We start from the raw sequence: 11927 nt of genomic DNA, 5'->3' as shown, positions 1-11927 counted from the left end.
TATGAATTTTAAAGTGAATATGAAAAATAGAATATATGAACGAACGATATAATGTAATCGTTTGTTTTCGTAACCATATAGTAATCCATTCATGTTCCATGTTCTCCAATACCGATAGTCCAAAACATTAGAGACAGCGATGGTAAGTAAAATCAGAATATATATGTACTAACGTTGACTAAGATGAGATATAGAATAAAACTGGTATTCAACGATACTATCTTGTGTTTCTTGTGTCCCCAGTGTTTCGCGTTTTATGTTTTGGGAGTCACTTGACCTTTTTACCATTTTATTATCGTTCCCGACGTTACCGATTCAATGTTAGTCCCTCCGTTGATACTATGCTCCAGATATTTAAAGTAATGGCCGCTAGATGGCAGCAAGGTAATGATTAACGTACATTCTTTTGAAATTCGACATTTATAATGTTATTGTTATATTTTTATATCTGATGTTATATTTCTAGCATAGATAAAAAACATGTATATATAATGTCGATCAAATGTCAATTATAAAATTAAACTACGTATTTGAAATTGCAAATTGGAGATTTAATTGTGCACGAATTATCACCATACAAATTTCAAGTGATCATAGGTAAACAAATATATAATAATATATGTATATTATATTATATAAATTTATTATCAGAGTATAAGAAAGAATACATTAAGAAATATCTCACAAGAGGATTCATATCAGTTTCCCATTAGGTATAATAAATAAATAGTTGTTCAGCAATTGGAATTTGTATTATTCCTGCGAAATACATAGGAGATGATAATAATTTTTTATGAAACGCCTAATTCGTGATTCGTCAATGGTTTCGCAGACGAATCGATACACGAAATTTCTTTTGTGTCAGGGTCATCCTTTTTTGGTTCGATGCACTTTCATGGATAAATAAATTCACGCCAATACATTCTGCATGATTCTGTGGCTTCAACTGTAAATAAATAAGAAACGATATGTTAACGGTATTTTTTTAACAGGCGCTTAATTATTTCAGACGAATGATCAATATTTTTCAGAACTATAGCATCATGTAAGTACTTAATAAACGTCTCGCAAATCGTACATATTTTTAACATTTAACGTATATTTTATTGGATATATTTTCTAACAGGGAAAGAGAAGAAAATCCGAGAAGAGAGAAGGAAAAGATAAGAATAAGAGATTAAAGCTATAAAAATTATATGGTGCTGAAAGAAGGCAAGTAGCATTGTTAGTTAATTTAACCGATTTCTTTTGTCCAATTTTCGCGACCAGTATGAAAAACAACGTACCATTCTGTTATTTCTATTCTACAATGTTATCGAGAATGAAATATCAATGAAAAGGCAACTCAGTCACCGCGAGAAGAGTAGTAAGTATGTACTATTTGGCCGTATTTAAAATACTACAAAGATATCCGGGTCATCGAGTTTATCTCACGAGGCTAGCTACCAATTCTACCGTATACGCAATTTTCTGAATGAAGTACAGAATACTACGAAATATTCGACATTGAAAATATTTTCACGAATCCTACTCGATTTGGTCTGTATATCGTTTAACCGCTTTATCGAGCAATTCACTATGAACGTTGTAAAAAATAAAATTGATCATCTCTACAGATCTGGTGATCCTGGGCATGTACGAGATTTCTTGCGTTCCTGGTTTTCACATGTATAGATAAACAACAGACGTACGTGCTTCCAACTTTGCATACAAAACAGAAATTAATAATTGCTTTACCCACGATGATATTCGACTCTCGTGTGTCCTATTCGGATCATTTTTCACACTAAATTGTACTTTTCTATCGTTGGAAAATTTGACAAGTTTAAGGAAAGTACACGAGTATCGTAGGAAAAGCGTTACTGATATATCTGATTCCTTTATTGATTTAATTTTATGCAGAAAATATTTTGAGAACGTCAAAGGTAGCTTCTCGCCATTGAGATGAAAATGAGACCGAAGCATAGGAAATTCAAGAGTCGCAGCAGCCTGTGAAACTGTGAAAATAACGCGATATAGAGTTTCCCTTGGACTACGCTGTTAAATGGTTCAAAGAAAGAGAGGGTTAAGTAAGATCGAAACGATTTCGCGTGCCAAGAGTATCTCGTCTCGTTAGACGCACTATCGTTGAATTATTTTTGATGCGAATCGGTCTGATTGCGACATATCAACGACAGATAAGAGATGCCGCGAGTTCGTCTCGGTTCGACAAGGATTTATCTGGACTAACACCACGCTCGTCTTACATCACGTTTCCGATTCTCGTTACATATGCACGCGTTTCGCATTGCGAATTTCGAATACGCGAACGTGATCTTATCGAGGAAGAAAAAATGAAGCGAAGCAGAGAAAAAGAAGTAGACGGAAAAGCCATGGCGCAGTTCGTTCTACGCGATATCTTTTTTCGAAGATCAAGCCTCGAAGAGTTTCGATCCGTCGATTTTATATACGCGCAGAGCACGTGCCGAGTGCGGTATCAAAGACGATAAAATGTGTGAGCGCCTAGCACGAGTTAGTTTTACTTAAATTTCATTGTTAGAAACTTCGAACGATTCTGAAGAGATTTGTGCACTTCATTTCGGGGATAAATCACTGACGTTCATCGAAGACGCCTATCGTAAGCTTTACGACTTACTTTTTAAACGTTGTGCGAGTATCTGTACGTTTCATTTATTATTAAACAAAGGTCGTCAAGATTAGCGAACTCTGTGGAAGTGACTAATCGAGTTGATTAGTAAACTTTTCAAGTGCTTTATCGATACCGTTAATTACGTTAATCCTGCTGTGATTCCTGAATTTTTATATCATAATCTTTTAATAAACAAACAATCTCTTGGCGATCCAAGAACACGTATATTCAATAGAATCGAGACAAGAAATTATGCATATCGATTACGATTATTTCGTACATTCCTCGAATTCGACAAATTTAAAAAAAGAATTTTTTTTTAGAAAGGTAAACAACTGGGTCGAAGATGACCAAAACAACGCAGCAGGGTTATTGCGTAAATAAATAGAAATCTTACATAATAAACAGAATAATTAGAATCTTGCGTAAATAAAAAGAATTCGATTGGTCGAGCCAGCCGCAGTAACATCTTCTATTCCACGAACGTATCGATATTTAACGGCTGTGGAGTTTCTCATATTCGTCAGTTGTAATGGTAACTTTAGATTTTACTCAAAAAATTGATCATACGTCTTCAAGTTGAACGAATATGCGATGTCAGTTGCTTACCTAACAACCGGATATGCCGCGTTTCCTTTGTATCCCAATTTCTGCGACAGTCGGAACAGTCTTTGTAGATTCTTCACGTTTATGTCGAAGACCGAACGCTTTTTCCTGTCACTGACGATAAAGCGGAAGATTAGAAAATTTGATAGAAGAGGAGGACAAAAGTTGTAAGTTAGAAAATTTGTCATTTACACCACTCACGTTTTAGTTGGTTGCAGTTGACGTCCTCCCCTGATCACGTTCACCAATTTCCCCGTCATTTTCGAGAGCGCCATCAGGGTCTCTAGCTCTGCTCGCCTTTGATCCGATAATCGTTTGTGCCGTCTGTGTGCGTGATACAAAATTTATTGAAAAAAGAGAAAGTCTGCCATTCGGATAGGGTCAATCTTTTTGCCAAGCCTCTTTATCGTTGAAAGTGAGATTTTTTGGTCGCTCCACTATGATCTTAGTAGTTTCGTTAACGAAATTTTTAACTCGAAAAACCTTCGTTTCGACAATTTCTATCGATTCAGAGAGGAAGAGAATTTGCGACGAGTTGGAAATTTCTATTGAAAATTAGACTCTAATCTTCTTCGGTTCAAATGTCTTGTTCAATAAATATCTTTCAAGTGGAATCTATGTTGGAAAGTTGTTGAGAAGCGTGATGAAAGGTTACTCACTCTTTAGTCATTCCTGATATTCCAGCGCTCATTTCTTCCGCCATACCTTTCTCTCCCATTTTCGCAAAATTTAACAGAGTGTCGTAGATGTCGACCGTGTTCTCGCGCGCAACTCTGTTGGGATATAAATAACGATAGGGAAATTATTGCTTCTTCGAAATTAGTACACCACTTTATTCACCAATACACCCAAACGACAATTTTGAAGCACAAATATCGCGCAAACGCCGTTCAAGTAGGATAAAAATCACTTTAAGAAAGTCTACTTAATCGTACTACAGCTTGGACTTCGTTTCCTAGAAGCTTGAGCTTAGACTTTGTTTTTCAAAATTGTTAATGAAAGATTTGTTATCTTAATCATCGCCAACCCCTTGCTCTGTAACATCTTGTCACATACGCGTTATAAATTATAATTACGATACGCTACAGATCAAATTTTTGTAAAAAAGAAAGAAAAGGTTTCAATTATAATTCCAAGTTGCGAAACGCAAATTATCAACTAAGTGGCTAGCGATCGTGCGAGTAAACATTAGAAAAATCGCAAGACAAACAGTCATAGAGGAAAAGAAAAAGACAATAGATTATCGAAAGAATGCTCTTGAAAGATAGTAAAGTATAATACAACATTTACCTGTCATATCCAGGTTGTGCGGATACGATTTCACTGAGACAAAGCGAAGCAAAAAGTGCAACAGCGACTGTGATACAATAGCTGCCGGAAATATTTCTGCTCGCGCTACTATTCATTGTTGGCGTGCAGGTAAAACGAATAAAATGAAAGAAAACGTAGAAAGAAGAAAGATTCGAGAAGAAATTCGAAATTTTCGCGAAATTTTCAATATGTTCCCGCGAAACTTTCTCGTCCAAATTTTACAAGTAGAATCGACCACAGGTCGCCCGAATCGTTCGGTTTTTGCTTGAAACTGTAACGTTACGAGGCTCTGGTGCGCCTATATATCCTCTTGCTCGAGGAACATCTTCCCCCTCTACTTGAAAAGCCATTGACGTGGTTACACCCCCTTTCGTGGTTATCGTTCCTTTCGTACGATAAATCGGTATCGGTAATTGATTTTCAGAAATGTCCCCCCTTTGGTCGGTTTTCGGTGTCCCCTATCGCCGGTGTCAAGCGTCTCAAAAAATAGCCAGCCTTAATACGGTGTCAGTGTACCAGAACACGCTGATGATTTCTTAATTGCCTACACGATAACGAGTGAAAGCCTGAAACTATCTGTTTGCAATTGAAAAACTGCAGCGGTGCTTTCTTTTACCGATAGTCGTATAATTAATATTTTTAATTAATTGTGCAACAACTGTCAGCCTGTATCGTGTAATCGTGGAATTAGCTAGGCTAGAAAATAAATAGAAGAGAATCTCACGACCAGGGAGTATTCGAAATTGTCTAGCAAATCGTCTTTAAATTACTGAAAAATTCAAAATTAATGTCCCAGTGAGAAATCTACGACCGATAAGAACTTGTAAATGTATCGTTGAGTGATATCGATGAATTTTAAGTGATCGGTAATTTCCTATGACCTGTCAGTATCGAAAACCCTAGTTTTTCCTCTCGAGGGTCCTTTAAAATAATAAAACTTCCGATAAATACATGAAAATTCTGCGCTTTCTACCGTTCGTCGATTCCAAACTTCGATCACCACACTTTCGATACTCTTCGATACTCAGAAGCGCTTCCTAAAAAGATAAGTAGCCGAAAACTGTTACACGATATTGTACGTTTTGTCTTGTGACTCCTTTTCGACGCAAAAAATAACAGCGTTACTACATTAATTGGGATTGATTACAGTTTCTTCTTATTTATGACGTCTTTGATTCTCGCGTATATCGATGAAACGATAACGAAGAGTGGTGGAATTTTCGATGATAGAAAGTGGCTATTTCGGATGCGAGTTCATCGATCATAAAATCTCCCCCTTACAGAAGGTCATGTTCATCTTACGTTTCGGTGATTTCTTCTCTTTATCATCTTCTTATATTTGCTTTGATTTATATTTGGAATTTGGTCGATCTTTGTTCGATCAAGAAAATAGGGCCGGTTAATTAAAATTTTACACGAAAATACGTCGATTTTCTCACCGCTTTATTTAAACGAATATTATTACTTCGCTCGAATATGGAGGATTGCTCGTGTTCAATGAAATGGAAAGGGACGAATGTTTACGTACAGTTACGAAAGTGGAAATGGAAGGAGTTAACGTCGTTGCTTTCATCATAAAATACAATAATATAGTTATCAAGCGGCACGCGACAGAAAGAAAATGCTTACTTGTCTCGATAGTGGCTTTTTTCACGACTTCTCTCCTTCTTTTTTTTTTTTTTTTGCAACATTTTATGCGACGCAATGATGCGCGTGAAAGTTTCTTCCTTGCAACGCAAGACATACGGAGAATTTCTGACATGAATAAACGTTTCAGTGTAAGTAGATTGCTAGTTTCGTCATTCGCGTTTTACTTCCTATCTCCTTCCACGCGCATGTCAGGAGAATTTTGCATGCTTCGTGCATGAGAGAAGGTTCACAAGGAGAATTGATCATTCTTGGGAAATCGGGGAAATTATTTTTATTTGTTTCTTTTATGTTCGATCTTGTTGCCATACGTGAGGAGGAAATAAGAGACGGCAATAGCACAAGCATAAACCACTTGATTATGAATTCAGAGAAACAGCGAATGCAGAGACTGAAAAGTTGCGAGTAAATTTAAGAATTGTGTTATAACGCAATTTTAACAGCGCAAAGAGCAATGGCATAGGAAATATACTTTTTCAATGAGAAAGGAAAATTGATTCGTTTGCTAGATGTCATTTTAAAAATTTGTACGTATGCGTATTAAATATTACACATACGTCGAAGAGAGTGGGGATTCGAGGACGAAGCGAAATTTACAAAAATGAAATTATACAAAAATAAAAAAATGAAATTCGTTGAAATTGTAATCTCTCTGTTGGAACAATTTAGATAAATCTAAATAAAAACGAAAATACGATAAAGCATGATCTAATTACCACGTTGTATTTCATCATTCGAATCTAATCGATTCGAGCAATCTATCCGGGGAACTTATCCGATTTACTCGACGGATTTTCCTGTATCATTGGAAAATGCATATATATTCAATATGTTCCACCGATCATCTCAAATCAATACAGCAAAGGTCCGGAGTTAACCGAATTACAATTACATTCCAAATTTTAGAATTTTCGATTTTATTTTCGATATAATTTTGTCAATCTAAAATTTGATATCAAATTTGCAGTTTACCACACTGTGGGTGTTTATGTATTTATGTATAAATTTCGAGATGCAGAAACGCACATACTGACAGCCTGACTGAAGATCGTACATAACAGGACTAGAAATATTCAAAGAAAGGATAAAATCAAATTATAATTTATAAAAAGAAAAAAAAGAGAAAAGCTGGTGAACATCAATTGTGAAGTTACGATTAGCAAAAGCCAGCAGAAATTTAAAGAAATTTCTTACGTGGCTTAGAATATGTTGATTTGAGATTTGTAACCGTACGATACGAAAGAAACGGAAGAGAGATAGCGAGTATACTAATTAAACGAACATCGGATCAGATGATCACGACGCGATGTCCTCGACCATTCATCGCACGCGCCAGTCTTGCCAAATGTAACATTGTAAAATGTAATCAAAGTATACGCGCACCGAGCCCAGATAACAAATTATTTCGTACATGTTTCTTCTACAAATGGTCCAGCTGGGCGATAAAAAGTTACGAAATATGAACAAATAAAAATTATTCAGTTATTACGTCAACGTAAATATTATTGCTCATCGTTGTGCTTCTTGTAGATTATTTGCTGACTTCTTGGAGGTAGTCACGATCGTGTTTTCTAAACCGTGATTATAATTCTTTCAATATTAGACTACTTCTTCTCTTTCATTTCTCGGTATAAGAACCGAATTAAAAACTTTGATAATTTTGACTCGTTAATTTTTCTCGTTAAGACTCATTTATCCTCGTTGTCTTTCTTTCTTTTGTTTTTAAAAATACTCGACTGTTGAACTTTTCCTGTTCAATGCACGCGCGAAGAATACCAAGAAAACAGGAATGAGATTAAAACGAAAATTTCGATTACCTCTCCTTGGATTCTTCCATGATTTCCTTCCGATCTCTATTCCTCGTTATTTCTTCGTACTTCAAACATTTCTTGATATTTCATAAACGATCTCTCTTATTATTTATTCGTATTATTTATGATCCACTATCTTGTTCTCTGATCGTTAGACTGCAGCCATTTGCACGAATTGATATTTCTACGAAGCCAACCACAGAAGTGGCTTACAACCAGATATTTGTTTCATTGTAATCGGTACTATAGTTTCAATATTTTATACGCAAATTTATTTCTTTGAAGTTCTCGTTAATGCAGGATCTATTTATTCTTATCCTTCCGTTCTCGAACCACTAAACCCATCACCACCCTTTCGAACCTGCCCAATACACGAAAGTTCTCTTTTCTTGAACTCTTTACTCCCCGCATTCAGCATATAAGCTGTCATTACCCAAATCTCGAAACTTGGAAAGAATCTCGAAGAAAAAAGAAGAAGAGCATTGCACCTCGTTCGACTTCCGAAAGCACGTTCGTAACATTTTATCCACTGACAACTGCCAAACAGCAAAAGAGACAGAAATAACAGGGACGAGATCAACGAACGCTGATCTACCCCATGGCTCGGGCTGCATCATCCGTCCGGGCAAAAATAGAAGAGAACGCTCGGTGAAAACAAAGTTTCGGGCCAAACATTTGAAAGTGTCGGAGCGATAGCGACGTGGACGTTTTTCGCAACTCAGTCTCCTCCCCTTTGAAGATAGGACGGAGGAGTCGTGCGTCGAACGAAATCGGTCGTCGGTTTTACGTAGCGAGATAACGAAAAGCAACACATTGCCGGGCTAATCAGAAATTCTGTTTGATTGTGCAACTTTGGAGGCCCGTTCCTCGCCAACGTGTAGTACATCAATGACATATACGTATATATAATATACGTCTTCAAATTTGCTTCATACTTCACTACCACAGCGACGATAGTCGAGGCTCGTTACAGCGCCAATGAAATTTCAAAATGTTTTACGTAACACATGCAATGCGTGCATGAAGATTTTCAGTTATGTAAGAGAGGATTAATACGGCTACCTTCGATGCCTTGCAAGAGAGACTGTTGGACTGTAGGAAACATTTGAAATTTTCATTAACGTTGCAATGAAATTCGAATATGGTGATAATATCGGTAAAGTTTGAAAGAAATTTGAAGATGTACGTAAAAGCTATTGCGTGATATCTAGTGCGAGAGATCGCCAAAGTGTTTGAACAATCAATTAGCCGTCGTATTAACGAATCGCGTTATTCATATTCAATATTATATTCGATATTATATGGTTATACAGAGTAGGATCATTCTTAACATTTATTATATGTTTGCTCTTTGCTAATTTCTTATGAAATATATATGTTTGTAATAAATATCTTGTAACTTCCATGTATATTTCCAGACTGGTTTCGAATTTTTCCGATATGATCATGCCACTCGCTATCTCGTTATAAGATTCGTACGAAATACGCATAACATATTTACAAAAATTTTCTACGGCACGCGTTCAAATACTTTTCTGAGCTAAAGTGTTTGCTGTACTGCGCAGTAAAACGAAGTTGCGAAATCAGCCACCCACGCGATCTGTATGTGCGTATTTATGAAATAGTTTCATATCTATCGGGCCAATCACGCTCGCCACGGATGAACTACTGCACGAAGAGCGACCATACGAAGCCAATCAGAACGATGGTCGACAATTGCAATCCAGTGACTTGTCCTACGTTTCGCTTTCCTTTCGCGAAACTTCCGTTTCCGCGAACGTTTGATACGAACGTTTCAGGTCGAGTGCTTCACGAAGACGTGACAGAGCAATCGCGCGTTGACTCGTGATGGGGACAGTTTTCCTTGTTCCGTTTCACGATCAACTGAGTTTCGTGAGTCACGCGCAAAAAGAGTTTCTTTCTTCGATCGGTTTCTTTAGTTAAATAAAATGATTAGCATTGTGGAAGTAGTTGGGACTTTTAATTGGAAAGTTTGCGAGATTTTGTCAGATTGCAATTGAGATCGTAACTTTCGACAAGTTATAAAGCTATATCTTTAAGTAGGTAGGTATTTAAATCCTGAATCTTTTCTGAATTCTGAAGTTAAGGAAATTACGTATTTGAAGACAAATGACTTGAATAGTGAGGACGAACGTCGAAATTTGAAAAAATATTTCAAGCCAGGAAAATAACAGATTCACCGATGCATTCACTTCAGGTAACTTGAACAAAGTTTAATGGAAAATGGGAGGAAAATGGTAAGATATCTAGCAACGATTTTTCTTTCTAGTAAAGTGCACTGAAATTAAACAGAATTATAAATCTTCCCTCTTCTATATAATTCCTCCTCCATAATTCCTTCCATTCTTCTATGTTTAAAGAAAACTACAATTCCAAAACTTACTTCCCACCATTTGAATTTCCAGAGTTTAGTTTCTACTATTTGAAGCAATATTTCACCTACTGGTTTATTCTAGAAGGTTGACAAAAGTGGTCTTTTGAGAGAAGAGAGAACAAGAAGAAGAGAACAAGAGCCCCGATCAGATCTGCTTAGAACAGATAGACTTATTTCACTAGCTCCACTGTCAGTAGTACGAGTCGTCTTTAGTCAGACCATCGGAACAGAAAATATTCCCAAAATAAAGCGAGTACATCCAAATAATCTTCTGCACGGTAATAAAGTTTAGAACGTTAAGATTAATCGTACCAAGTCCTCCGCGCAAATATATAATAATTTCAAAAATATTTAACGTTATTAGTTTCTAAATAAGCATCGTGTTGAAATCGTCGCAAAGTAGCGCAGCCGGTGAAATGTACAATTTCTGTGGAATTACTGTTTTGCACACGGCTCCTAATTACGTTAGACGTTTTTTTATACTTTTTTCCTTTAATTAAATTATAAAGTTTAATTAAACTATGGCATTTTAATATTACTAGGTAATTAACTTACGAAGTATTTAATTTTTATTACTATCTTCGTTTTAATACACCGTTCGTGAAAGCTTTCCTCGTAGAAATTCCACCAATCTTTCTTCCTACAGATTTTTCATTTTCCTCTGGAATTATACAACTAATGAATCTGCATTTATTTACAATCATTGTAACGTACAGTTCGAATAAATGTCGAAATAGCCTCGTTTACCGACAGCATAGAATAATTCACCTAAAGTTTCTCCAGAGGGAGCTCAGATGCGTATTTTTAATTAATTTACCAAGGTGAAATAGAAATAGTAATTTTTGATATTTTACAATACACGTAGAGGAGAGATACTTTGGAGGAAGGATAAAGATTCCGGAATAAATTGAAGGAGACTATTTTTCTTGTATAGCTGATTACTATTCTTTTTATTCTATTTAAATAAACAAAATAATACGCACAGTCAATAAAAGAGTGAACGATCGGTGTAATTGTCTCGAACGTGTCGATCTTGATTTTGATCGATCGAAATCGCGATACTATCACGACATTGTCTTTAATGCTTTGTTGGCTCCTACGTACGACGTAAACTAAATAAATAAATAAATAAATAAATAACATATAGGAAATATACAGTGTCGAACACATATAAGATAATTACATAGAGCTTTCGAGAGAAGACTATTAATCTTAACGAACGATATTGTTAACATTAATTACATTTCTTCCTTTCTCTTACTTCTATTCCTTCTTAGGTGCGCTAATAAATTAATACAATAATATTCGTATTAACTAACTTTACAAAACAATAAATAAAATGAATCACATCTTAATACGAAATGGAAACGCAACGAATCACGTTTGAAAATAATCGATCTTTCTAATTAATACATTTTCCACGGTGGTCCGCATCATCCACAGTTCTATTCGATTATTAAAAAATCATATTTCAATGCTAAGGCAGAAGTTGGATATCCGGGGTTTACAGATCGCGATCGTTAATCCA

At 35.9% G+C, this 11927-nt stretch overlaps 2 protein-coding genes and 1 long non-coding RNA gene across 3 annotated transcripts in view; 2 read left to right on the top strand and 1 right to left on the bottom strand.

Annotated features, from left to right (window-relative positions):
- Nucleotides 1–622: 622 nt before the first annotated feature.
- LOC117157063 (uncharacterized) lies at nucleotides 623–4838 on the bottom strand. Its single transcript, XM_033334751.2, has 5 exons — nucleotides 4526–4838; nucleotides 3895–4008; nucleotides 3437–3559; nucleotides 3239–3349; nucleotides 623–946 (listed from the first exon to the last, which is right to left on the bottom strand). The coding sequence occupies exons 1-5, from the start codon at nucleotides 4639–4641 to the stop codon at nucleotides 943–945; spliced, it is 468 nt and encodes a 155-aa protein (XP_033190642.1). The 5' UTR covers nucleotides 4642–4838; the 3' UTR covers nucleotides 623–942.
- The window catches only part of LOC117157062 (putative fatty acyl-CoA reductase CG5065), a 46324-nt gene continuing 36687 nt past the window's right edge, over nucleotides 2291–11927 (top strand). Inside the window, exon 1 of the mRNA XM_033334750.2 lies at nucleotides 2291–2617. The gene's annotated coding sequence lies outside the window, so the exon portion shown is untranslated. The remainder of the gene's footprint in view (nucleotides 2618–11927) is intronic.
- On the top strand, nucleotides 9682–11539 carry LOC143303260 (uncharacterized). Its single transcript, XR_013059392.1, has 2 exons — nucleotides 9682–10677; nucleotides 11046–11539. It is a non-coding gene; the product is annotated as an uncharacterized LOC143303260 (long non-coding RNA).

This window comes from Bombus vancouverensis, chromosome 10, assembly GCF_051014615.1.
Source record: "Bombus vancouverensis nearcticus chromosome 10, iyBomVanc1_principal, whole genome shotgun sequence".
Classification (NCBI taxonomy): Eukaryota; Metazoa; Arthropoda; class Insecta; order Hymenoptera; family Apidae; genus Bombus; species Bombus vancouverensis.
Note: the sequence above shows the minus strand (reverse complement) of the source record. Positions and strands in the feature narration are given on the sequence as shown.